The sequence below is a fragment of the Halichoerus grypus genome, chromosome 10 (genome assembly GCF_964656455.1).
Source record: "Halichoerus grypus chromosome 10, mHalGry1.hap1.1, whole genome shotgun sequence".
In the NCBI taxonomy this organism is placed as follows: domain Eukaryota; kingdom Metazoa; phylum Chordata; class Mammalia; order Carnivora; family Phocidae; genus Halichoerus; species Halichoerus grypus.
In genome coordinates, this window is record NC_135721.1 from 124,697,900 (window position 1) to 124,725,600 (window position 27,701).

Sequence of the window (27,701 nt, forward strand, 5' to 3'; positions counted from 1 at the left end):
AATAGCCACCCTAAGATCCCTCCCCGCCATCAGGGAGACCAGCCTCTATGACATGCCCATCAGTGTCCGTATAGCTCTGTATAACTGTGGGAGTCAGAGTAATGACCTCCTAAAGATATCCATATCCTAATCTCTGGAACCTGTGAATATATCACCTTACATGACAATGGAGGCTTTGCAAATGTCATTAGGTTAAGGATCTCGAGATGGGAAGATAATCCTGGATTGTCCGGGTGGGCCCAATATAATGTAATCACAAGAATCCTTATAAGAGTGGGGGTGGGAGGGTCAGAGTCAGAGAAGGAGATGTGATGATGGAAGTGGGGGTTGGGGGGAGGGTGGGGAGGTGGGGAGGAGAGGGAGAGGGAGATAGTGGAAGATGTTACTACACTGCTGGCTTTGAAAGTGGAGGATGGGGCCGTGAGCCAAGGAACACAGAAGGCCCCTAGATGCTGGAAAAAGTAGGAAAACGGATTCCCTCCAGAGCCTCTAGAAGGAACACAGGTTTGTTGACTCATTTTTAACTTTTGACTTTCCACCTTCCAGAAAACTTAATAAATGCATATTTTCCTTTTCTAATGTTACCGTGGTTTACTTTTCCCCTTTTAATAACTGATTATTTAATCCAATTAATATTGATTTTGATGTATGATGTCGAAGGTAGGTACAATTAGATTCTCTCTTCCTCTAAGCCATTTCAACACCAAATAACACCCCCAAACCATTTTTGTATCTCTTCTTTATATATAATATTCTTTTTTATAGGAGGATTAAATTTAGGGCTTTTCATTAATTCTGTACCATTTCCTATTTTTTTGGAAAATAAAAACCCAATGTGGGGCTTGAACTCATGACCCTGAGATCAAGAGTTACATACTCCTCTGACTGAGCCAGCCAGGTGCCCTACTCTTTATTGATTCTATAATATTTCTTCCTTTTTGGGGCAATTCACATTGTGTTAATTATTATTACTCTAGATGGCACATATTTAGTTGTTTTATTTCCAGAGCCATGTGAAACATACTTATGAGAATGTTTAAAGAGAATTATCTTTGATGCAGGTAAGTAAATCTTGTTTGTGCTACTCAGATCACCAAGGCAATCTGATTAATGCCTCCCTTCACTTTAAATTCTCAAAGGATCCATCTCCAAATTTGCCTACACATGTTGGGGTATAGAAATAGAATATAAGTATAATAATCATAAAAATGGTTAAGGATGATGTCAGAGAGCAGGACAGGTGAGCCAAGTCCTGGGTCACTGTTCCCTGGTGATTCTGATTCAGCAAGTCTAGGGTAGAACTTGAGAATTTTTTTCTTTTTTTTTAAAACTCTCCTCCCAGGTTGACAAACCGCTGTGCTTGGTGATTACAGAGATAAAATACCTAAAAGCCATTTACCATGTTTCAGGGTCTCTCACAAATTTCTCAAACTGAGAATGTTAAATCTCTTGTATGAGGGTTAGAACTGGATAACTGGCCAAGGCAGTAGAGACAGAATCTGAAGGATGAATGTTCCAGATTCAAAACTTAGTGATATGAAGCAAGCATTTTATTCTTCATGGTTTCTGGGAACTAGGAATTCAGGAAGGGCTTGATTGGGCAGGTCTGGCTCTGGGTTGGGCAGACAGTGGAACAGCAGGGGGCTGGAACAGCTGGAGGCCGGCTGGACAGCTTTCTGTCCTCACATGGCCTCCCTGCATGGGCTAGTCTGGGCTTCCTCACAGCATGGTGGCTTCAGAGCAGTTGAGTTGCTTACATGGAGCTCGGCGCCCTGGGAGAGCAGCTGAAAGAACCAGGCAGGAGCTCTGTTGCCTTCTCTGACATAACCGCAGAAGTCATATGCCTCCTAAGACTGACCAGATTCAAGGCCCTCTCTCAATGGGAGGAATGGCAAGGGCTCGCTGTGAGCAGAGACTGTGGATGGGAGACAAAGCTGTGGCCACCTTTGGGGAATACAGTTGGCCACAGAGTTGTCCCTTATCCCCATATCCAGTGCACCAGATCCTTCCCCCTAATGTTTCTCAAACTGGTCCTCCCTGACCACCACCTAGTCCAAGCTATCATCACCTCTAGCTTGCACTGCTTTGCTTGTCTCCAAACTAGGCTCCTTGCTTTCACCTTTTCTTCTCTCCTGTTCTTTTCTCTTCTATAGAATGATATTTTTATATAACAGCTCTGATTGTCACTCCCCACGGTCCTTGGGATAATGATAAAGTTGCCTTCAAGGCCCTGCGAGATCTGGAACTTTGCCATCCAGACTTAACATTTTGCCACTGTCTCCCTTGCTTTCCAACCTGCAGCCCCATTGGTATCATTTTGGGCCCTACATTCACCATGTTCTTTCCACCTCAGGGCCTTTATACCTCCTGTTCCCTCTGCTTAAGTACTCTCCTAACCCTTTTCCTACATCTCCACCTTTCTCTGCCACCTCTTCAGTTAATTCCTATTCATCCTTAAGGTTGTGAAAGTTAGTAAAGGGAAACCTCTCTTAGAGTGGAGTCGGGAAGCCCTGAAGGGGAAGTTCTCACCCACAAACTTTCCAGTGCATCTTGTTTCACATTCCTAGGCAGTAAGAAGTTCACTTGACTACCCAGCAGGAGGAAGGAAGATTTTTTCCTTGCCCAGCAACAGCCCAGCCCATGAGAAACTGCAACAACTCAGTCAATGAGGAGCCATCATCACCCTGAGCTCCTGCTTTCCTCCAACGGACTTTTGTTCAGAGCTGCCCCTTCCAACTTCCTCCTTTTTCTCCACAGAGTAATGTTCCTCTGCTTTGTGCTCCAGACTTGCCTGTGGTTTGCCATAGCCTGCATGTCTCAGATTGCAATTCTTCCGCAATTCCCAAATAAACTCATTTTGCTGGTAAAATACCTGGGTATTTTATATTTAAGGTCAACAAGATGTTCTTTTAAATCTGACTCCCCATCCCCACTCAGAATAGAAAGATAGTATAGCCTGGTAGCTAGGAGCACAGACCATGGATTCAGACTACTTGAGTACAAATTCTGGCTCTACGATTTACTCACAGTGTGACTTCGGGCATGTCACCTAACCTCTCTGTGTCTCGGTTTTCTCTTCTGTAAAACAGGGATAGTAATAAGACCTCTCTGAAAGGATTATTGTGAATGTTGCTGAGTTAACATCAGTAAAACACTTAGTGCCTGGCTTGTGCTGCACAGTAAGCATTAGCTAGCTGGTAGTGGTTTGTCAGCCCAACGCATGCTCTCGTAGGACCATGCTCTCTCGTCCTGAAATTACTCTTCCAATCAGAGGCCATTTAATGGGATGTGAGGGGAATCTTGGGGGTACCTCCTAATCTGTGGCTTTGGACCCATAGCTGAGGATAAAGGGGTGCTAAATATTTTCTTAAGCAGGAGGCTTTAACCTGGGGTTCATGAACTTGGATGGGAAAAACCTGTTTCCTTACTCTCATTTACCTCTAACTGAAATTAAGCATTTCTTTCCATTATGATCGTAAGCAACAGTGGTATTAACAGAGCCTGCTACATTGTCTCCAGTAGAAATCACAGATACTTCATATCACATTACAGTTATTGCAGATGTCTTGAATTATCATTTGCACTCATCATTACTTTGAAATGATGGAAATCTTAGACTTGCCACTAGATCTTATTATGTAATCCATTAACAAAGAAGCACATACAGTGCTACAGCACACATTTGTCTTTTTACCATTTTGATGACTGTATTTCAATGTAATTGGTTTTCTTTGTACCTCTATCATATTTTATGCATTCACAAATATTTTTCTAAGAAGGGTCCAAAGGCTTCTACGTGTGGTCAGAGGACTCCGAAACACACACACACACACACACACACAGACACACACACACAAGAATCCTGCTCTAAAGGAAGTAGTTAATGCCTGGGATGAGAAGCTCTCCTTAGGGCAAACTAAAAGGTGAATGCTTTCTTTGAGTCAGTCACTCTCCGAGGACTTTATATATACATCCTTTTTTTTTTTTCTTAAGATTTTATTTATTTTTTTGAGAGAGAGGGAGAGTGAGAGGGAGAAGCAGACTCCCTGCTGAGCAGAGAGCCCGATGTGGGACTTGATCCCAGGACTCTGGGATCATGACCTGAGCTGAAGGCAGACGCTTAACCGACTGAGCCACCCAGGCACCCTATATATAATCCTTATTTAATCCTCCCAACACCCTAAGAGGTAGGCATTATTACTGTCCCCAGTATGTAGGCAAGAAAATTGAAGCTCAGAGAGGTTGGGTAAATTACCCAAGGTCACAGAGCAGTATTCTAGTGGTAGAGTTCGTGCTTTTATTTATTTTTTTAAGATTCTTTTTTTTAAAGATCTTATTTATTTACTTATTTGAGAGAGAGAGAATGGGAGAGAGAGAGAGCATGAGAGGGGGTAGAGTCAGAGGGAGAAGCAGACTCCCCACTGAGCAGGGAGCCTGATACGGGACTCGATCCTGGCATTCCAGGATCATGACCTGAGCCGAAGGCAGTAGCTTAACCAACTGAGCCACCCAGGTGCCCTAGAATTCATGCTTTTAATGCCAACATCTTGCTTTCCATATAAATCTAGTCGTTCCACTATCCTGCAAAGTAATTATCGCATTCCTCCATTTTGCAGATGTGGAAACTGGGTCTCAAAGAGGGTAAATTATTTTTCCTCACAGTTAAGCAACGTAGTCAGGATTCAAATCCACATCTGTCAGGCTCCAGAGCCCCCATGTCCCACTGTGCCCTGCAGAGTTAACTAAAGGTGCCGTGGAAATGTTGCCTGGGTGAGTTGATGGTTTATCAGATATATGACTCAGGTGGACCTTTCCATGTCATCCGTCAGGATTAGACGAAACACACACACACACACACAGACACACACACACAAGAATCCTGCTCTAAAGGATTTAGAAAGAAATGACTGCTTTTACTGATCTTGCTGTGGGGTTACAGAGCAGAGTGGGGCACATCTTTGTGGATATGAAGTACACATTGTCATTTGGAAGACTCCACTAGCCACTATTGTCTAGACAGAGAGTAAAAGGGGGAAGCAGGAGATGTAAGAATACATGAGTAGGAAGTTCTGTATTGGGCTCACACTAAAGCAGAAAGAACCATTATGTTGAAACCATTAAAGATGAAGTTGGTAAGGATCAGTGTGGTCTTGTGACCTGTAAATCTAATGAAATTAAAATGAGGTAATGGTATGTTTTATAACTATTGAGGGTCTGAGAAGCTGGAAATTATCTCAGCGTGAATACTATAAGGGAACAGGGAACAATGGAAGCCGTCTAGAAAAGGATCTTTATTCAGCTTTATTTATAGCAGGTATTCATCTTGTCTTTCAGCACTGGGACCACAAAGGGGCTTGTTTCATCTTGCTGGGTGAGTGAAAATACAACCGTTGTCACAGTCCCTGTGCTTCCTGCCATAGAACCTAGCATGTTCAAAGGAGGGAAAGGTGGAGGGTGCTACAAAGGGGTGCTGACTAGTTGGCGCTGGGAGACGGGGCAGGAGGCAAGGGAGGAGAAGAGGGGAGAAGAAAAGAACTTAAGAGATTCTTCTCATCGTTGCCCAACCCCCATTCTCTAGACCTGAGCTGTGTGACTAACTGTGTGTGACTGTTTACATGTATTAAGAGTAAATGAAATAAAAAACCCACTTCCTTGGTTGCACTGGCCATATTCCAAGTGCTTAATTGACCATGTAGTTTAGCTAGTGGTCCTCACATTGGATGCAGACACAGAGTGTTTCCATCAGCACAGAAATTCCTGGTGGACAGCATGGATAGATACCCATTTCCTCCTGTAAGTCTAGGGATATTCAAAGTCCAGGACAAGTGGAACCTGATGACTGTAACGTCCCTGGCCCACGGGAAGACAGAGGATTAGGGTCTTCTGAAATGGCACAGGGGTCCCACGTCCTGTGAGCTACTTGTACTCTCTAGGATGCAGTTTTCTTATATTTCTAATATTAATGATTAATATCATTTTCTACTGGATAATATGAGGAAATGACATAATTAATTTAATCCTTATAGTAACCATGTGAGCTATTAGGCCCATTTTACAGAGGAGGAACCAGAGATTAAGAATGTACTCAAGGCCGCAATTGGAGTAGAACCAGGCTTTGGACCCAGACCTCTGACTTCAGAGGCCACATTCTTATCCATCAAGCTATACCACCTCTGCTGCTAGTTCCTCATCTGCAAACCAAGGGGGCTTAGTGGAAGTCTCACAGAGCAGAAACTGAGACAAGGATTTGAGTGCAGGTAGTTAATTTGGAAGATGACCCCATGAAGCACCAGTGGAGAAGTGAAACAAGGAGGGAAGGAAGCCATTGTGGGGTGGTTCATATGCTGGTTACATCGTGGACAACTGAGGCTTCCTCTTGATGGGGGAGATAGTGTAGAACACACACTTCTGAGTTATCCTCCCTAAGAGAGGAGGGAACTGGGGTATTCACTCACCAGCTCTTTGTCATTGGTAGAAGAATGCTCCAGGGACATTCCCCCAGGCACTTCTGTCCTGCACCCCTCAAGGGCTAAATATGCTCTTGTGGCCATAAAAGGCCCTTCAGGAGAAGGTCACAGTTGCTTGAAGTGAATATGGAGGGTGTAAAAGTGGGGTACCAGCAAGGTGCTCTTTCTGTTCTAAGAAACTAATGGCTAGTGGTGCTTGGTATTAGGCATTTTACATCATGAAATCGGAAACTATAAAAATTAGCAGTCTTCTAGAGCATGGGTAGGGGGAGAGCCTGGAGGTACGATTAGACATCTGAGCTGATTTTCAAGATGAGTGACATAGTAAAGGGTTAATATTGAAACCATACAAAGAGCACTTCATTAGGGTTGGGACTTGTCTGGTTCAATACTAGAGCCCTATATGTGACATATAGTGAAATGCTTGATGAATATTTGCTGAATGAATACATGGATGAATGAAATTGATAGGAAAAAAACATTTGGTAAAACAATGGGCAAAGGATATATATAGTTAGTTCATGGGTGGGAGGGATGGGGTGGCTGGGTGATAGACATTGGGGAGGGTATGTGCTATGGTGAGCGCTGTGAATTGTGCAAGACTGTTGAATCACAGATCTGTACCTCTGAAACAAATAATACAATATACGTTAAAAAAAAAAAGAAGAAGAAGATAGCAGGAAAGGAAGAATGAAGGGGGGGATATCGGAGGGGGAGACGAACCATGAGAGACGATGGACTCTGAAAAACAAACTGAGGGTTCTAGAGGGGAAGGGGGTGGGGGATGGGTTAGCCTGGTGATGGGTATTGAGGAGGGCACGTTCTGCATGGAGCACTGGGTGTTATACACAACGAATCATGGAACACTACATCAAAAACTAATGATGTAATGTATGGTGATTAACATAACAATAAAAAATTAAAAAAAATTCTATATAGTTAGTTCATGAAAGAGGAAATCCAAATGGTTAATAAATATTTGAGAGGATGCTCAATTAATTGGGACATAATTGGGAAAATATAAATTAAAGGAATGAGCTATCTCTTTTCACCCATTAACTGTCAGATATTAAAATGGATGATAACATCTAGTGATAGAATGCAAAATAAAGGTCCCTTCATACATGTGAATTTCCCAAGTGTTTTGTAAATACTGTTCGCATTTACAATATACATACCTACAAATTCCACTTCTAGAAATCTATTCTATAGGAATAGAAGTACAAAGGCCTGAGCATATGGGTACAAGTACGTGTCATTACAGCATGCTGTGCAGTGGTAAAACCCGGATGTAGCCTGAATGTATATCAACAGAAGAACCATTGAATCAGTTGTGACAAGCCCACATCATGGAATATTATGCAGTTACTGAAAAAGGAATGTGTCAGATCTGTGTTTGCTAACCTGGAATGATTTCCACGATAGAGTTAAATGAGAAAAGGGCAGAAAAATGGCAAAGATTCCTTTTCTTATGAAATGAACAAACATATTCTTTCTTAAAAAAGATTTTGTTTATTTATTTGAGAGAGAGAGATAGCACGAGTGGGGGGAGGGGTAGAGGGGGGGAGAAGCGGACTCCCCACTCCCTCCCCTGAGCAGGGAGCCCCGACAAGACACCGGGCTCAATCCCAGGACCCTGGGATCATGACCTGAGCCAAAGGCAGACATTTAATGACTGAGCCACCCAGGTGCCCCTGAACAAACATATTCTTAAATATGTAGAAGGATCCTGACCAAGCTGTGATTGGGAGGGGAATGTAAACAGAAAGGAAAAAATGAATATTTACAGAAGTGGAAATAATACATATGATCTAATGTTACAGCAAAACATAAAACAGGAAATCTATCTAGGATATCCTCAGGAAAGAAAAATCTGAAGGTACATATGGACAAGGTCAACAAGGGGACACGTACACATAAAACATTGATTTAATTTTGGGATGGGACCATGGCTAAATTTTTGGTCTGTTTTAATTGAAGTATCTGTTTCATACATATATCTTGAGTGGGAAAGTTTTGATTATTCGTTGGGCTTTGGCTATACGCAAAGATGCAGAACTGTATCTTTGGGTCCTGATACCCAAATTTTCTTTTCTTTTTCCCCATCAATCCGCTGAGAGGAGATTGCCCTGAGGTTTCTTCAGGGTTTGGCATTCTTAAGGCACTCAGACTTTTGACTTTTGAGGATATTCCTCTATACTATTGGGCCAAGAGAGTACCTGCTTTCTTTAGTTCTGGGGTCTTGCCATGTGCCCAAAATCAGGAGGAGGAGGGGAAAGGAGAGAAAGGCCATCCTGCACAGAGAACTATAACTAGTGGTAATGTTGTGATGGGACATTGCAGTACAAACGGATTGCTTTGGCCATTTAGCATATGAGTATCCCTCCTACTTGATGGGAATGGTGGGGGGCAGGACCCACCAGGGGCCAGGAAGGCACAGATAGTTCTTCCTACCCCCTGGCAGCCAGAATATGGGGTGTGAGCCAAGCATGGCCACTCTGAGGTCCCTTCCCAAGATGTTGAACCTGGAGGGAATGATGCTAAACTTCAGGGTCACTTACTAATAAGTCATCTTTTGCTGTGTAAGAGATTACCCTAAAACTTAGTGACTTGAAATAACAAAACACAAGTCACAAGACTGCAGTCAAGGTGTTAGTTGGGCTTCACTTAGCTGAGTCTTGACTGGGGCTGGAGGGTCCATTCCTCTTACGTGGCCGATGGCCAGAAGCTTCAGATCCTCACCAGATGGGCTTCTCTATAGACTGCCTAAGTGTTCTCCTGACAGGACAGATGGCTTCCCCAGTGGGCTTGACAAGAGAAGGAAGGGGGGGGGAGGGGCAGGGAAGCAAGAAAGGGGGAAGGTGAGGGAGAGAGAGAATATTCTACAGAGCACATAGGCCTGAAATCTCAGTTTTATGACCTGATCTTGGAAGTGACATGCCATCACTTCTCCTGGATTCTATTGGTTACATAGACCAACACTGGTACAGTGAGTGGGGAGAGGGGGACCACAGGAAGGTATAAAGACCAGGAAGTGGGGTCACTGGGGGACATCCTAGGGGTTGGCTAACACAGAGCTGGTTTGTAAGACCTGTTCTGTAGCAGAGTCTTGACTATGTCCTGCCTCCTGTGGTTGCTGCTGGAGTTGGGTCCATCAGCCTTCCCATCAGTTCTATGAGCCACCTGACAACCTCCAACAATGTTCTCTTCTTAAGTTCACCAGCTCTGTCTTCTCTTGCTTGCAATGATGACCCTGACTAGAACAGGTGCCGTGAGAGAGGACAGCAGTGGGGAAGGTGGGTTGCTGCAGAGGAACTCACTTTAGATAAGGTTATCAGAGAAAGCCTCACTGAGGAGTGCCATTTGCCCGGAGACCTGAATGGTGAGGAAGAGTCAGCAGAGGAAGAGTGGGAGGAGGGGCCTCTCAGGCAGAGGGAGCAGCACAAAGGCTCTGAGGTGGGAACTGAGAGGCCTGGATGAGTGGGGTGTAGCCAGCAAGTGGGTGAATGGAAGGAGCAGTCAGCAGAAGTCAGATCATGCAAGATCTTGAAGCCATGGTAAAGAATTTGGATCCCCTCCCCCAACCAAAGCCATCTCGTTTTCTAGACAACAGAGCCTGAGAAGGCTGAGGACCAGACCTGAGGTCTAAGAATAGGGATCAGCCAAGTCAGTAAGTGGCTTTTACCAGATCGTGATAAAGAATGTCTATACTTTGTTAACTCACCCATCTGTTTTGCTGGCTCTTGGATTTTCTTAATTTATGGTTGGGTTCTTTTCTGAGTTTCTTAGTTCCCTTTGGTAAATCCCAGCCCAATTATGCTGAGCTAAAAGGAGAGATTTTTATTTACAGTTGGGCCTGGGAATCCTAGCTAGAGAGCCTGGTCATCTGGTGGAGATGAGCAACTCCCCAGACAGTGTGAGAATGAGCAAGTAGATCCTGATGGATCCCTATAGTCTCATTACTTTATAGTCCCACATTCACTCAACAAACACTTGCTCGGCATCCAGCATACGCCTGGGCTCTGTGTGGGCATCAGGCTACAAAGATCTTCCTCTCCAAGAATCAAATTAGGTATGAAGGATGGCCCAATCCAAAGGTTATTGAGTGGGAACTCCTCGTTACTTGGAAATTGGTACTATGTCCCACAGCCAAAGCAAATAGGCCCTGTGTACCCTGCATTCTAAATGGCGCCAGATGCATTGCCTGCAAGGTTTACTAAAGGGGGCAGGACTGGCCCTACATCCCCTAGCTAAAAGCTCACTTTCCTCTTCCTTGCCCAATAATAATACCGGCGAGGGAGGAGTTCTTTGGTTTTATTGAGAAGTATAGTGTTTATAGTGAAAGATAGTTCTCTTCTCTCCCCTCTTCAACTGGGAGTCCCTTCTGGAGATTGAGGGGTGACTGCAAGAAGGGGGTACCAGGATGCTGTTCCCCAATGGGAGTCTACTTGGCAGTGGACTTGCTGATGTCCCCCTGTGCCTATCTGAGCAGGGGAAAAGAGAAGTGGAGAGAGGAGTCACTGTGGAGTAGCTGGCCAGGATGTGTGAGTTTTTTGGAGTCAAGTCGACCCTGCGGTAGTTAGCTAAGCTCTTTGGCAACCCCACCCAACCAGGCTGATTGCTGAGCAACAGGGTCCCACCAGAGGCAGAAGCCTAGGTGGTGGGACAAGGTAGGGAAGCTCAAGCCTGAGCTGGATGGCCACTGCCAGAAAACTGTGCAGTGGAGAAGCCCACAAGAAATATACTCATGTGGCCCATGAGAAACCATTTATGAGCACCTTCCACTCCAGGTTAGCCAGGGAAGCAGAGTCAACCAACAGGGAGGGGGCTATTGCAGAGCTATTGCCATTCTCTCCTCCCAATTTCAGTAAGGGGGAGGGTGCTGGGGCATGTTTCCCAACCAGGCTATGCCCCCTCTCCCCCACCTTTTATTCAAGCAGGCCGGATCCTGGCTCAAGTCAACCCTTGGATGAATAAGGGGGAAGACAAAATGAGATTTAAATTGAGTTTGAGAATAAAGCTTTCAAGGATGGAGGTTTAACAACAGAAAGTGATCCAAAAGTAATGCAATCTGCCCAAAATGTCATTAAGGGATGGAAAAGGGAAATTCAACACAGCATGGCTGAAGGTAGAGATTAGGGGGGAAAGCTTCATTATTATGCCCTATCAAGTTGAGTCGCCTCAGTACACTGGTTCCATGAGTAAACAGAATAATTGAAATACAGTGTGGTGGGGCTGGAGTCTTGCTTAGGTAAGCAGCCACAGGATTCTGAGAGGGCACAGGGAGGTAGGTGTAGGTGTGCACATTCCACGTGGCTGTTTCAGAAGGGTTTCCAGAGAAGGGGCACCTGAGTTGAAAGATGAGAAGGGGTTGATCTGAAGAAAGGAGAGTGGAGAAGGGCTTTCTGGCAGAGGTCACAGCACAGCCTGGAGCAGAAAGTTGAAGGCAGGAGGACAGAGATGCAGCTCAGTGAACCCATGAGCTTAAGGAGTGAGGGCTCTGGGGAGTTGCTTCAAATCTAAGAGCAACAGCTACTGGGTATTTACCCCAAAGATACAAATGTACAAATGTAGGGATCCGAAGGGGTACATGCACCCCATTGTTTATAGCAGCAATGTCCACAATAGCCAAACTATGGAAAGAGGCAAGATGTCCATCGACAGATGAATGGATAAAGAAGACGTGGTATATATATACAATGGAATATTATGCAGCCATCAAAAGGAATGAAATCTTGCCATTTGCAACGACGTGGATGGAACTGGAGGGTATTATGCTGAGCGAAATAAGTCAATCAGAGAAAGATATGTATCATATGACCTCACTGATATGAGGAATTCTTAATCTCAGGAAACAAACTGAGGGTTGCTGGAGTGGTGGGGGGTGGGAGGGATGGGGTGGCTGGGTGATAGACATTGGGGAGGATATGTGCTATGGTGAGCGCTGTGAATTGTATAAGACTGTTGAATCACAGACCTGTACCTCTGAAACAAATAATACATCATATGTTAAAAAAAAAAAAAAATAGCAGGAAGGGAAGAATGAAGGGGGGGAAATCGGAGGGGGAGACGAACCATGAGAGACAATGGACTCTGAAAAACAAACTGAGGGTTCTAGAGGGGAGGGGGTGGGAGGATGGGTTAGCCTGGTGATGGGTATTAAAGAGGGCATGTACTGCATGGAGCACTTGGTGTTATACGCAAACAATGAATCATGGAACACTACATCAAAAACTAATGATGTAATGTATGGTGATTAACATAACATAATAAAAACAAACAAACAAACAAACAAAAATCTAAGAGCAACACAATGGGGTTTGCGTATTAGAATCATCTGCTCACCAGATTCTGATTGTGCTGTGGACTTGACCTCCAGGCCTACTTCTTACCCATCCACGTGGCCCTGGAACCCCCACTCCCCTGCAAAGGCCATTTTCTGTTATTCAAAATCCTGGGTCCCCACTCTTTGGAATGTTCTTTGCCCTACTCCTATCATTGAACCCACCTTCCCCATAAATCATCTTTTCTCTTTCCTCTTCCAGTGTAACTCTGCTCAGCCCAGGAAGATTCTATGCCTTCTCTTGGCCTGTCCCCGCCAGCACACATCTCCTTTGGATATGCATATACTAAAATATCTTCCCTTTATCTTATCTGGTCTTCGCCCCATGGGGCAACCCGAAGGCTACTATTTATTCTTTCACACATTAATTTAAGCTGCTTTAATTGTGGCTATGATACGTTTTATATAATATAATTAATGTTTTAATTCTGTGTACTGGCTTCCCAAGGCAGTTTTGTGAAGGGCCCAATTTTGGAATCAAGCAAATAAAGAATAAGTAATGGCTGAAATTATTATAGCAACGCCCTCCCCCCCCAAAGGAATTAAAACTGTACTTGCTTTTTGAAGTGGATTAAAAAGGGAAAAGAGAGTTTAATGTTCTCTTCATCCCAGGCATGTTTGGATGGGTTTTGTGCAGTCCTCCGGACTCTGATTTCAAGTGTTCCTGGCTTATTGGTGTCTGACCACCAGCTTGAGGTGTGTTGGACTACCAACCAGCTTTGCACCTCCTGTCCCCACATCCTTCTTGATGGAGGGTATGCTGGGAATGAGAAGCTACTGAACCCCCTTACTCATTTATTTGTTCAGCAAGTGTGTATTGGTGTCCTATTACATGCCCAGGACTGGGATGAATTCAGTCCTGCCCTCAAGATGCTCCCAGTCCAGTGGGGCCAGACAGATGGAGTTCTAGTCCAGCACACTAATGCTGCGGGGGGGGGGGGGGGGTAAGGTGGGGTGGAGCGACTACCTCTGTCTCAGGGAGTTAAGCGGAGGCTTAACTGAAGAGGAAGCGAAATTTAAACTGGTTCCAGGAAGGAGAGGGAAAGAAGGAAACAGCAAGACACAGTAAAAAGAAAAGATTGTTTGAAAATGGGGAGAAGGAGAGCATGGTGGAAACCGGTGTGCATGGGAGGACATGGCAGGCAGTGAACATGGGCAGACAGGTGGGGGTGGAGTGCAGAAGGGCTTTCTGTGTCATGAGAAGGAGTTTGGACCATCCTGAGGATGGGAGCCCAAAGAAGTTTTTCAGCAGAGAAGTGTCCTGATCAGATCAGATCTGGGGTTTGCAAAGAAAACTGCAATAGGATGAACAATGTCGGGGCGGGGCGGTTAGTTGGGAGTTGCCTGCTGGCCCATAGTAGGGGCTCAACAGGTACCTAGTGAATGAGTGAGGCCATTGAGACAGCCCAGGTGAGAGATGATGAGCTTCTGAATTAGTGGCACGTGTTGGAAAGGAGGGTGCCCTTTGCAGCAGAAGCCAGGGAGATGGGGTTAGCAGCCCCTTCCTCTCCCATCCTCCCTGATCTATGCAGGCAGGCCATTTGGCCTGGCCCAGAAATGCAGAACTTGGCGGGTCATCACCCCAACAACTGTCTAGTTCAAGCTCCTCAGATTCCACTGGGGACAACAGAAGTTCAACCGAACGCAACCCATCAGAGTCAGAGCCTAGAACAGAATTCAGGAGTTCCATGCTGTGGAGTAGAGAGTGTTAACATTGGTTGAAGAATGGCTTGGAGGGCCAGAACCCGGGAAATGTAGGCACAAGGGTGTGGGGGTTTCTGCAGAACGAGAGGGTCCCAAGTCCCCTGAGATACTCCTGGGGTCCCGCGATCCCACGAAAGGCTGATGTACTACTCTAATTGCCTATCTCCAGCCGCCGGACGGGAACCGGGATGGAATAGACTCTGGCGGGGACGCATGGATGCATGGATGGATGGATGGGGAGGCTGGGACGCTGCGCCCACTCGAGGGAATTTCCTTTGAAAGAGAGCGAAACTTTAAGCTGGTAAACTCCTTTCCTTGAAACGCCCTCCTTTTCCCCACACCCCAGCTGTGGCCTTCCCGTTTTCAGGGATGGGGGGAACTTCCTCAGGCCTCTCCATCCGCGGTGCGGACACTTTCGGTTCTGCCGGAATTCCCGGAGGCTGCGGGGGAGAACCGTAGGGGGGGTCCCTGGGACGTCTTCACAGCACGTGGGTGTCTCCTCTCCTTTAGCTCTCCGGGAAGACTGCTAGCGCCCCGCCCTCTTCAGCTTGGCCTCTGAGCCCCAGGCGCGAGGAGGAAGTACTCTTCTTGGGACCACGCGCCCTCCCCCGCGCCAAAAGCGCGTCCCCAAACTCCCGGGAGAATTAGACTCCTAGGAATGTCCAGGGGAAATCCGGGTGCGAAGAGTCGTCAGGAGCTCCGCCCCGCCCAAGGAAACTGACCGCGATTGGTCCTAGAAGACCCCGCCCATTTCCTGGGCGGGGCGGGGGGCACGGGCTGGGGGAGTTACTAGAGGCCCAGTCTCCGCGCCCCTACTCTGCCGCCTGGTATTCACCTCGCCATGGTCCTTCTGCCTCTGCGCTGTCTCTTCTGGGGCTCCTTGTTGACCGCCGTGAGTTGAGTTTCTGCTCCGACCCGACAGGGGATTTGGGGATTTGAGAGTGGGGAATGGGAAGAGAAGCAGTATTTCGGGGAAGGGACCTTCCTAACTGATTTTGGGAGGACAGACAGGTGTGTGGAGAAGCTGGGTAAGGTACCCCGGGTTCTGGTTGTACGAGGTAGGCTACTAGGCTACCTCTGTCTCCTTCCAGGTTGGGGTCCCAGGTAGCCCACAGAGGGCGCATAGTGGGGGCGCTGCAAAAAACGTGCACCTATGGCGTGGATGGCGTTGGGATTTGGGGAGCCTCAAGCTTTTATTTGGTCAAAAGGCTGCAGTCTGGGTTTGCTTTAGAGGCTGGCCGCACGGAGACTGGTGATGGGTTTCAGAGGCGAGGAGGGAGGCCGGGCAAGGGAAGAGGCGGGTCTGGCCGGTTTCCTGTCCCTTTTCCATTGCGGACAGATGCCAGCCTCTGTGAGTGGTTATCATATCCTGGCCACCTGGGGATGCCTTCTTCCAGGGCATCTTGTGGGAACAAGGGTGGGTGCAGGGGCCCAGGTACTTCTTTGAGAAGGCAAGGAGCTTTTAACTCTCCCACCCCCACTCCCCAAATCCTGAGTGATCCAACCTAGGAGGAATACCCAAGGCTGTGTCTCCGCCTCTCGAATTTAAGATGATATAGGAGACCTCTTGGGGGGAGATGAATAGTTCATGGGACCCAAGAAAGGGTTAGGAGACCAGCCGGGGTTTCTCCAGGCACCAGAAAGTCTCAGTTATGCCCAACCAAGCATGTCTCCGGGATTTTCAGAAGCCCACACTTGACTCACTTTTTGTTTAAATGTATTTTTGTAGTTCCTCATTCTGGAGGCTGGGAATCCCCCAAGTACCTGACCCTCTCATCCCAACCCCTCTGGCCTCCCCCTACTTTCAAGGGCTGTAGTTTCTGGCATGAAGTCTGAGTAGGAAAGACCCATGGAGGGGTTGGAGAGGGGAGTCAGCAGCAGGGGAAGAGTCAGTGGGGAAGCTGCTTTGGTCCCAGAACTTTCAGTTTCACTCTAAGCAATGGTTCTTAGGAAGAAAGGAGGCAGGAAGAAGGTGGAGCTGGAGGGAGGAGGAGGAGGACTCTTATAGGAGGGATTAGAGGAAGAGCCAGGGGAGGTAGCATGAAGGGTGATCTGGGCTTCTCAAGAGCACACTGCCAGTTTTGGCTCCAGGTAGAGACTGGGTGGGGGCAAAAATAGCAGGGGCTATTTGTGAGAGCTTCCCATGTGTCAGGCTCTGAGCGAAATTCTTTACAGGCATTCTTGGTCTGATTTTTTTCAACTCCCCCATTATACAGATAAGCAAACTGAGGCTCAGAGAGAGGAAATAGCTTGCCAAAGTTCTCATAGCTAGGTGGAACCTGGATATAAATCCACATCTGCCTGATTCCAGAGCCGGCCTCTCCAAGCCTTGGTCCTGAGCTTCTTTGTGTCAGAAGGACTGGAGCTATGGAGTGGGAGCTGGGGATTGACAAACTTTCAGAGAAGGAGCTGTATTTCTCGTGGGTTTGAAAATGGCACAAGGGACATTCGTTGCTCTGGGAGTCTGGTGGGAAGGTCCACAGGGTTGCAGGAAGAACATTCACAGGATGTGGTAGTGGAAGCAACAGACCTTTATATTTCCTTCCCCATTTGGAATAAGATGCTTCTCTGTAAGTAATTTTCTCACCCAAGCTGAATGAGAGCCACCAATTAGGCAGAACCCAGGGTGTTAGTCATCCCAGCAGATAGTCACATATATATGATAATTAAAACTGCCATTTAAATGAGCCCTACTATGTGCTAGCTACTGGGCCAGGCTGTATACCTGTATTCATTCTGATTTTCACAACCTTATCTGTGGAGTGGGCACTACTCCCATTTTAGAGATGTGGAAACTGAGGCTAAGAGAAACAAAGTAACTAGTGAGCGATACAAAGGCAAGATTGGAGCCTTAAGCTGTTTGACTCTCAAGCCTGTGCTCTTTTCACTGGCTGTTCCCGAAGTGTGGCATGATTTTAGGGAACACATGGATATAGAACTAAACAACAGAAATTCACTTTACACTTCTATTAAAATACTTCTCATTTTTTTTTTTTTCATGGAGGAAGTCTCTGGAGCTAGAATAAAAGTTAAAACCTCTCCAGCACTTGCTAATCCTCCTTTTTAAACAAAAACCAAGAGCAGGCTTGGAGAGGAGGACTGTCAGCAAGCAGAGCGACCAGCTGGGTTTTTAATAACATTGCTGCGCTTCTGTTGAATTTGTTTTTAGGGTTACCTTTTATTTATGAGAAGTGATACTGGCTCTTCTCTCATGGCAATGATATAAGGTTTATATTTAAAAATCAATGTATTTAAATTAATGAGAAGTAATTAATAGCATGGGTGGTACCTGGATGGAGTAAAAATAGCCCAGGCAAGACCTAAGTTGATGGAGAGGGGGCAGTATTGAGACCTGAGTTCTCATCAGATTCTATGGCTGTGTGACCCTGGGCAAGTGCCCCACCTCCCTGGTCCTTAGGCTAACCATTTGTAAAGCAAATGCATTGGATTTTAATCCTTCCAGCTTCATAGTCCTGGCATTTCATGAGGGAGGGGTTGGATGATCAGAGGATCGGATGATGAGGGTTTGGAGAGGGGAAAGGGGTGGGCAACAGAAGAATAGAAGGAAGCCACCAAGTGCTAAATATAGCCCCAGCCAGAACTAGGACCAGCTGAAGCCGGCCAGCCTCAGGACTCCAGGGGAGATACTGGAGCCCTCATGTGCTTCTGGGTCTTTGGGAAGAGGAGGGACTCAGGAGTCAAGCCAAAAGCAGATCTGTTTAGTTCAGAGAATATTGTGATGTTCCAGCGCAATCACTTTGTGAAATGCCAGGCCGATCCTCTGGGTCCTTTTATAATCACATCAGTTGGCAGTTTAGTTAAAAACAAACACACCAAATAATATGCAGGCTCCATTTTTCTGCTCTGGACTTCACTTCAGTACTAACCTCTGTCCTGGCTGATTTCCACCATCCTGCCATAGAGGCTGCAGCAGAGATTTCAAGATCCCCTCAAATCATCCCATTCTGTTTTTAGGTCCACCCAGAACACACTGCATGCAGAGAAAAGCAATACCTAATAAACAGTCAGTGCTGTAATTTGTGTCCGCCAGGTGAGCCGCCAACCCCCTGGCCCCATAGTGGGACCCTTCTTGGTTTGCTGGCAGATGCAGACCCTATGTGTCAGCTGTCAACTTGAGTCTTAAATGACCCCTGGGATTCTTCCCATCGCTGCCCTGCTCTCAGACTGTTCTGGGCTCCCTCTCTGCACTACCCAGCACTAGGGTTCCTGTTTCTCCCAGGGCCCCCACCAGTTTATGAAGTCTGGAAGGGTCCGAGACAGTCATCTTTGAACCCCCCGCCCTAAACCCCAGCCTGCTCAGTTTTTGATAAGTGTCTGACTCATTGAGCTGGCTGGAGCCATCTCATTTCCCGATGTTTTCCAGGAGAGAAACTGGTGAATGACTGCACAGAGACCATCAACACAGAATGCACTCGCTGCAAAACAGGCGAATTCCTAGGCACTTGGAACTCAGAGAGACACTGTCACCAGCACAAATACTGCGATCCCAGTGCGTGGGCTGCTGGGGAAGGGGTGCGCGGGAGCTAGGCTGATAGTCTGGCTCATTCCTGACAATGCAGCCATTGCTTTTTTTTTTTTTTTTTTTGTATAGCCCGGGTCTGTTCTGATTGGTTGCAGTCTGGGTTGTACAGGTTGTTAAATAATTTGATCCCCATCCCTCCTTGGAAGAGGGTCTCAGAAAATAAAAGCAGGACGTGTGAGGAGCAGATCCCCCGAGCATGGCTGCTAAGGGGTCCCCATCCCCATCCTTCCTGCCATCTCTGTTCAGACCTAGGGCTCCGGGTCCAGAGGGAGGGCACCTCAGAAACAGACACCACTTGCACCTGCAATGAAGGTCTCCACTGTGCCAGCAACACCTGCGAGAGCTGCACCCTGCACAGCCCGTGCCCCCCTGGGCTGGGAGTCAAGCGGATCGGTACGTGGCCTGTCTGGGAGTCAGCTCTGCAGGCAGGAGAGAGGAGCTGAGGCTCCGGGTGAGGGGCTGGGCAGTGGGCACTCAGCCTTGACCCGCCTGCATTGGGATCTCTGCTTGGTGAGCAGGAAACGGAACCCTTCTCATCCGGCCTCCAGCCCTGGGTATCTGCCTTGGGAGGGCAGTGGGGGAGGAGGCTTCCACCGGGGAAGCTCTGTGCTGGGGGACAGCCCTTGAAAGAGGCAGTTCTTCCTGCCCTGCCTGTCCACCCGTTCCCTTGGGAGCCAGACAGGTGGCCCACTGTGATGACGAATGCTGCCTCCTCCCTTCCAGCTACAGGGGTTTCTGATACCATTTGCGATCCCTGCCCCGTCGGCTTCTTCTCCAATGTGTCATCTGCTTTGGAAAAGTGTCACCCTTGGACAAGGTACAAGGATCCATCTCTGTGTTTCCTGCCCTAAGAGGGGCGCAGGACTACTTCATTCTATCTGGCCCCCTGTCCTTCAGCCCCTGCTCCCCATGTCCACGCACTTGTGCACTTAGAGAACTTCTAGAGTGTCCTCGTGGCTGACCAAAAAGGCCACTTCTCAGCATTTTTTTGCCTGCTCTATCTCAGTGGTAACAGACGCTGCTGATCTCTCAGTCTTCACCAAACTCCCTTCTTGGGGGCACTGTGACGCCTCTCTTGCTTTCCTTCTACCCCTCCTCTGCTCCTCCTACCCGGTTTCCTTGGCCTTAGTTCTAGGCTCTACTCCCCAGTCACTTTGCCCACCTCCCCCGAGCATCTCATCTGTATCCATGGTTCCCAAACAACAGCTCCTGTCTAGATCTGTCTCCTGGGTCCGACAGTCATATACCACCACCGGCGGTCCACCTCCGTGCAGGTGACCCACAGGCGCCAAATGGGCTCACTTGCCTGCCCCTCTCACCCTCTGGGAAGACACTCCCATGGGTCTGGGCACTTGTCCCATGGTCCCTCCCAAATCAGTCACCAGGTCCTGTCCATCTGGCCTTCTAGATGTTTTGGGATTCCTTCTCAGTATCTTCACGGTCATCACTGTGGTCTGGATAGTGCCTTCGCCTCCTCCCCGGCCTCCCTGCCTCTGCTCTCTCCCCCCACCCTCTTGCCACAGTGAGCTTTCTACAGTGTGTTTCAGATCATGGTGCTCCCTATTTAAAATGTTTCTTGGCTCTCTGTGCCTTTAGGACGAAACCCAGACTCCTTCGCACGGGCCCCCAACCTTCCAGCTCCGTTTCCTGACTTCTTCCCCCATGCTACTTGCAATCCCCTCAACACACTGTTCGTTCTCTTGTCTCCAACCCTCCTGCTTGGAATACCCTTCAACATGTGCCCAATTAACTTTCTACATTTAATTTAAAAAAATGGGTGAGACAGGCTCGTGGGACACAAGGCACAAAGAGGCCTATGGTGATAAGTCTCCTTTCACCACTCCCTGGAGGTAACTTCTGTTCCTTGTGTGTCCTACCAGAGATTCTACGTACAAACAAATAAATGCACGCACATGCAAACACACGTATTTTCGACACAAATACTAGCATTCCATACAGTACTTTGTTATTTGGTTCCTATCTGCCTTGCTCCAGTAGACTGCAAATTCCTTTAGTGTAGAGACTTGGCTTTTTTTTTTCTTCCAACGATGCATTCCTTATGCCTAGAACAATGCCAGGTGCACAGTAGGTGCTCAATAAATCTTTACGGATAGATGTTGAATGATACCCAGGGGAGCTGGGTTAGTAGAATCAGAGCCCTGGGTTCTGGCCTCAGTGCAGCTTAGAAAAAATATGATCCCACATAAGTGTGTGACCCTCCTCTGAGCCCCAGTGCTCTCATTTGGAAAATGGGAATGCCCTTCATCTCACAAGGCATGAGGAAAAGAAACATAGGAGTGACTTGTAGATGCCTAAGCACTCTTATATATATGCTTTCTTTGTAGCTTCTCACCTTTTCCCCCCACTTTAGATGTATTTTTCTTGGCGATGTTTTCTTCTGTCCACTCCTCCCCACTCCTCCTGGAACCACGTCTTCATCATCCCATATTGAGATGTCTGCATGGGCCTCCTGGCTGTCCACTTGTCCGTAATTTCTCCTCCTGTGAGCTCTCTGGCCCCGAGTCCTGTCACTGTGTGGTCATCTGGTTGGATGCTGATGCAACTTACCAGCTGGATCCGGTTGAAACCTTCATGGCTGATTACCAGCGATCTGGTCCTAAAGCCCAATTTTTCTTAGTTCCCTCACACCATCTGGCATGCCCCCCACTGAATCCCTCAAATCATGTTGTCCTGCTTCAGCTAGAATGTATTGCTGCTCTAAATTTACATCCTTCAAGGCCACTCAAATCTCCCTTCTCTAGGACAGTCTTTCTGGATGACCCTTAACCAGAGGTTCTCAATTGAGCAATTTTTCTCCCCAGGGGACATCTGGCAATGTTTGGAGACATTTTGGTTGTCACAACTGGGGAGGGGCTGCTACTGGGATCTAGTGGGTGGAAGCCAGGGGTGATTCTTAGCATCCTACGGTGCACAGAACAGCCCTGCAACAGAGTTATGTGGCCCCAAATGTCAGTAGTGCTGAGGCTGAGAAGCCCTACCTTAGACTGACTCATCACCTGTCTCTTCCAGCCATTGTGGGCTTGGTCTCCCCTTCTCTGAATGATTCCCAGTTCACTTCAGCCTATGTGACAAAGCATGGCACTTTATAGAGACTCTCTGATTATTCCTCCTTCAGGGTGTGCAACAATTTTTTCTCTGAACTCATGAGTTCCGTAAGAACAGAGTCTGTGTCATTCCCATAATAACCAGCATAGGAGGTTGCCCACAATATGTGCTCGGTGAACCTGAACTTGTTGGTTTTGACGGTCTCCCTGTGGGGTTGGAAATCTTATGGTTGGGGAGATTTCATGTCTTTTTCTGTCTCTCTCTGTGTCTGTGTCGTGTGTGTGTGTGTGCACACGCGCGTGCACGCACGCACATCTGTGTGCACAGCTGCGAGACCAAAGGCCTGATGGAGATTCAGGCGGGGACTAACAAGACGGATGCTGTCTGTGGTGAGTCTTGGAGAATGGGCCCTGGCAGCAGGCTCGGGAGGCAGGGAGCTCAAAGGGAACACAGGGGCACACAGAGACAACCGGGCTGGGGGCAGGGGGGAAGAGGGAGAGCAGGTGAAGTGAGAGGAGAGGGCAGTTTTGGGGGTTGAGGCATTCCAGCTTTGCCACTTCTCTGTGGAGCCTGGGCAAGTCACTTCCCTACTCTGATCCTCAGTTTCTTCATCTGTGAAATGGGATGATAACAGCAGCTCCCTCAGCAGCTTGGGGGAAGTGCCTGGCACGGGTTCTCGCACTTTCAAGGTGTTCCAGCAATGCTGTCCTGCCACCCTGCCTTTCAAGCACCAGCATGTTGGGACACTGTTTCTCTCAGGGCCTCGGTTTTGATTTTAGAATGATGGGTTGGCCTACAGCACAGATCACAGACTCAAATAACTGCAGGGACCAGGCAGGTCATGTTGAGGAGTTGAAAAGCTACGGTTAAGACTAAGACACTCTCTCTGTTTTTTCTTTCTTTCTTTTTTTTTTTTTAAGATTTTACTTATTTTTTGACAGAGAGAGACAGTGTAGAGGGAACACAAGCAGGGGGAGTGGGAGAGGGAGAAGCAGGCTTCCCGCCCAGCAGGGAGCCCGATGCAGGGCTCGATCCCAGGATCCTGGGATCATGACCTGAGGCAAAGGCAGATGCCTAACGACTAAGCTACCCAGGCGCCCCCTCTCTGTTTTTTAAGACTCACTTTCCTCTTGGCAGGGCTGGGACTGGAGTGAGGAGAGTGAGACACTTGCCTTGGATGCAGTATTAAAGGGGGTGTGAGAAAAACGCAGTCATCAAGATAAATAACATTTGATACATTAAAAAAAAATCAAAGCTAATGTATAAAAAAGCCCATAATGAACAAAATATCAAAATTGACATAAAAACGTGATCCAGCCCTTCCTCACTTGCCTCAGTCTAATCCCAGCCCTGGTTCCAATAAAACTTCAAAAAAAAAACCAGACAGCCAGGGGTACCTGGGTGGCTCAGTCGGTTAAGCGTCTAACTCCTGATTTTGGCTCAAAGTCATGATCTCAGTTTCGGCTCAGGTCATGATCTCAGGGTCGTGAGATCGAGTCCTGTGTCAGGCTCCCCATTCAGTGGGGAGTCTGCTTGAGATTCTCTTCATTTCCCTCTGCCCCTCCCCCCACTTGTGTGCTCTCTCTCTCTCTCTCAGATAAATAAATGAATCTCAAAAAAAAAAAAAAAAAAAAAAGGCAGCCGGCCTGTAAGCTATAGTTTATTGATATGATTTTTCAAAACACGACATTAAGATATTACTTTTCTTGATTACTGGGTTTTTTTGGTGTCCCCTTAGATTTTGTCCCAAGGTTAATGCTTCACTTGCCTTCCCCTAGTCCCTGCCATGCATCTTTCATTTTCCCATTTAGGATAGAGACTTAGGTCCAAGAATTACTTTACTTTTCCCTCCATGCTTCTTTAACAAAGGCCACAGTGCAGTCATAAATGCCGATGGAGCTCAGCGCTGGGCAGAGAGTGGGGAGGGATGGGGCATGTGGGCAGCCGGTGGAGACAGCTACCACTCCTCAGTTCTGGTAAGGGGTGGCAGGTGGGGCTGGATCTTCCGAACTTCTAAGAGAAACCAGATATCCTGACTCTAAATATGCCATCTCCCAATTTTAAAAAGTTGGCAAATATTTCAAGAATTCTTTTTTAATGTGCTGGTCACACTAAACACATCCAGCCACGTTCTCCCAGGGCCACCTGTTTGAATCGTCGGATTTTAGATGAACTCAACCACTGAAGGATTTTAGAGTCCAGCAAGGCGCAGCAGCCTTAGGCATGGGGGTAGGGGAGTGCCGCTGGTGGGGAGCCATCATTGAAGTCTTAATTTCTCCAGGTCCCCCACCTCGGATAAGAGCCTTGGTGGTGATCCCCATCACGATGGGGATCCTGCTTGCTGTCCTGTTGGTGTCAGCCTGTGTCAGTGAGTCCCCAGGTGGGGAGGCGATGAGGGAAGGAGGGAGGGAGGAGAAGGTAAAGAAGTGGCCACCTGTTTCCTGATCTGGCTTCAGCAACTCCCCATCCCATTTCTCTCTCTCTCTCTCTCTCTCTCTCTCTCTCTCTCTCTCTCTAGGAAAAGTGGCCAAGGAGCCAGAGAATAAGGTAGGTCAGCCCCGGGCACCGGCTCAGGGTTTTGGCAAGCTGGAAAGAAAGCCTGACTCCTTGTTGCCTCTGTGGCAGGAGAACTGCTTCAGGGTCTGCCCCTGTCGTCCCCGGGAAGGCAGCAGAAGTAGCTGCTCTTACCGCCAGTGCTGGGCTGCAGGGAGGACTCTTCCCATTCCCTCCCTGCCACCACCAACCTCTGTCATCTCCGGAGCTCACCCCCCCCCCGCCCCGCCCCAAGAACAGCCCCGGCACCATTGGCAAGATCTGATGTTTCCTGGCATTTTAATACGTGGGGAACCATGTCTCTGGGGCCTTGGTGCCAGGTCATTGGGTGGGGTCTGGAGGGGCAGCTCCTTGGATCCGCAGGCTCCCACTCTGGAAGCTTCTTGACACTCTCTGTTCGGCCAGCAGGGGGCAGGAGGCACCCATTGAATCAGCACTGACCCTCCCTTTGGGAAAGGGGAAGGGGCTTGTGTTTGGGGGAGGGGTCTCCTTCTGAGGGAAGGGCTACTGGAGGTGTTGGCGGTTGGGGGGGGTGTAACCTCACGCCTCGGCTCCCCTAAGGTTATGGGTCAGGACCCCGTGGAGGACTCCGTGGAGGACCTGGTGTATCCTGTGCTCGCCCAGTCCATTGCTCCGGTGCAGGAGACCTTACACGGCTGCCAGCCGGTGACCCAGGAGGACGGCAAAGAGAGCCGCATCTCGGTGCAGGAGCGAGTGTGAGGCAGTGCGTGCCCAGGACTGTGGCAGCAGGGGAAGACGGGACCGCGGAGCCTGGGGAGCCTGGAGCTGCCGCGGGGGCTGCTGCGCTGGGCGTCAGGGGGCGGGGCACCCCCCCCCCGCGCACCCCTGGGGTGCAGAGACAGAGAATCTTCCACCCCCGCCCCGGAGCCCAGGCCATCTCCCAACTTGCTTTTAAAAATGGAGGCGAAACTTTTTGGCGGCCATGTAGTAATAATATCCACCAAACCCTCCAACCCAGCAGTTCAGCGCCCAGAGATGATCGTGGTGGTTTCTAGGAGCCCACGAAGACATATACGCGAATATCCGTTGCGGCGTTGTTTGTGACGGTGGAAGACTAGACACCACTTAACTGTCCATCAGCAGGGGACTGGCTAAATAAAATTGTAATATATTTATGCAACAGGATCTCAAAAACTGTCGTGGAAAAAAAAAGCAGGTTGCAGAATGATGGGTATGGAAACATTTTTTTTTTTTTTAAAGCACATACCCCCAAACAATAGGATATATCATCCACGGGTACGTGTATAAACATAACATACCAATGTATATGTAGGTATAAGTGTTCTGGAAGGATACACGGAAAACTCACAGCTTCAAGCGTTGCAATGTCTGGGTTGGGGAAGAAGGGTTGGGAAGGGTTAAACGAAGATTTGACTTTTTTCCCCCCAAAAGAAAGTGAGTTCATATAATCCTTATGTAATTAAAAAAGTCATCAAACATGTATAAAGGAAAACGGGGGTGGAAATGCTGGGTGACATGAGCTGTTTAACTTGCTGCCAGGCTCACAGAATTGGGGCACTTTCTGAGGATAAGAAGAGCATCCCCAGGCTGCTGCCCTTCCCTGGGTGGTTTCCACGTGTGCTCACATTTGGCATTGTGTTTGCAAAGCACTCTCCTCATTTTATTCATGTTCATAAAAAACAGCCTTGAGGGCAGGCAGGGTCCAGATCCCTTCCTCTTTAACAGAGGTGAAAATGGGAGCCCAGGGAGGTGAAGGGACTTGCCTGTGGTCACACAGCAATTCTCAGTGGCGCCACTCAGAGCTCGCCACTCTTGGTCCTATGCTGCTCCTTCCAGATCTTCCTGCTCCCTGGAGCCTACATCTGTAGCTCCTTCCTGGGGAGCCTCCCACTTCCTTCTGACCTCCCAACTGCTACAGGAGCTGCTGCTTCTTGGTCAGATGGTGCCCCCTCCCCCCCCCCCAGCAGTATCTTAGGATAAAAATAAACCATCCTGTTCTCTTTTCCTGCTGTGCCAACTGAGGGGGAGCCTAGCCAGGAGGAGTAGCAGATGGAGTGGGAGCAGAGGGGAAGGGAGGGGAGGGGAGGGGAGGGGAGTGGAAGGGAGGGGAGGAAGGTTGTAGGACAAGGAGAGGGAAGAGTCACACATAGGCCCTGCACAAAGATTCATGGTGAGGATGAGACCATGCTGGTTCAACCCAGGGATCTCAACCTTTCCCCCAGCAAGAAGCAGCTTTGGATTTCCTCTGTGTGTCCTGCTGGCTGGAGGGTGGGGGTGGAGAGGGCTTGTCCTGGATGGAGACTGAGGGCAGCTGCGAGCCAAGAGAAGGGCACCTGGCTTGGCAGGCTTCCCAGAAGAGCTTTAAGAACCATTTGGATGCACCAGGTGGAGACGTTTGGTTTAGAAAGCAGAACAAAGTGGTGGTTGTGGAGTGGCGGGAAGGGAGCTTTGGGACCGCACCCTTACCCTCTACCTAGAGTTCAAATCCTAGTGTCACTCACTTCTGTGCAGGGCAGTATAGTGGAAAGAGGCAAAAGACCCTCCTCTGTCCCCTATTGTTTGTGTGACCTTGGGTGTGTCATTTTCATCTCCAAGCAGCTCAGTTTCCTCATCCGGCAAATGGAGACCATACCTGATACCTATAGTAGGTAGTATTGAGTCCTCTTTGTGTTCTCCTGGGTCAGAGGTTCTCAATCTTGAGCATGGGTCAGAACCACCTATCAGGCTTATCAAAAGATTGCTGGGCCCCACGGCCAGTGTTTGATTGAGTAGGTCTGGGACGGAGCTCAGCCATTTGCATTTTTAACAAGTTCCCTAGGTGATGCGGATGCTGCTGGTCCAGGGACCTCACTTTGAGAACTACCGCCCTCCCTGGGCATTCATATTTCCAGATAAGCAGTTGGTTTCCTATTACAAGCACTTGGGATCAATTGCCTTGGGGCTTTCCCTGGTCTCGAAAGCATGCTCGGTGCAGGTGTGCTGAGGGTCAGCTGGACCTGGGAGAGTTAAGGACCCAGAATACTCTCAACCAAATAGGAATGAG

General features: G+C 48.1%; 1 protein-coding gene across 3 annotated transcripts; it reads left to right on the forward strand.

Annotated features, from left to right (window-relative positions):
- Nucleotides 1-15,282: 15,282 nt before the first annotated feature.
- Nucleotides 15,283-25,817, forward strand: CD40 (CD40 molecule). Of its 3 annotated transcripts, none has more exons than XM_036069660.2 (9): nt 15,283-15,406; nt 18,490-18,565; nt 18,899-19,024; nt 19,304-19,450; nt 19,781-19,874; nt 22,451-22,512; nt 24,405-24,503; nt 24,642-24,670; nt 25,238-25,817. In XM_036069660.2, the coding sequence occupies exons 1-9, from the start codon at nt 15,356-15,358 to the stop codon at nt 25,394-25,396; spliced, it is 843 nt and encodes a 280-aa protein (XP_035925553.2). In that variant the 5' UTR covers nt 15,283-15,355; the 3' UTR covers nt 25,397-25,817. The 3 variants fall into 3 exon arrangements, with proteins under 3 accessions (XP_035925553.2, XP_035925554.2, XP_035925556.1); XM_036069661.2 differs by having other exon boundaries at nt 24,405-24,491; XM_036069663.2 differs by lacking the exon at nt 24,405-24,503.
- Nucleotides 25,818-27,701: the final 1,884 nt, after the last annotated feature.

Coding starts and splice junctions, on each gene's coding strand:
- CD40 (XM_036069660.2), top strand. CDS start 15,356: ATGGTCCTTCTGCCTCTGCGCTGTCTCTTCTGGGGCTCCTTGTTGACC. Junction 18,566..18,898: donor CTGTAATTTGTGTCCGCCAG/GTGAGCCGCCAA, acceptor GATGTTTTCCAG/GAGAGAAACTGGTGAATGAC. Junction 19,875..22,450: donor AAGTGTCACCCTTGGACAAG/GTACAAGGATCC, acceptor CTGTGTGCACAG/CTGCGAGACCAAAGGCCTGA.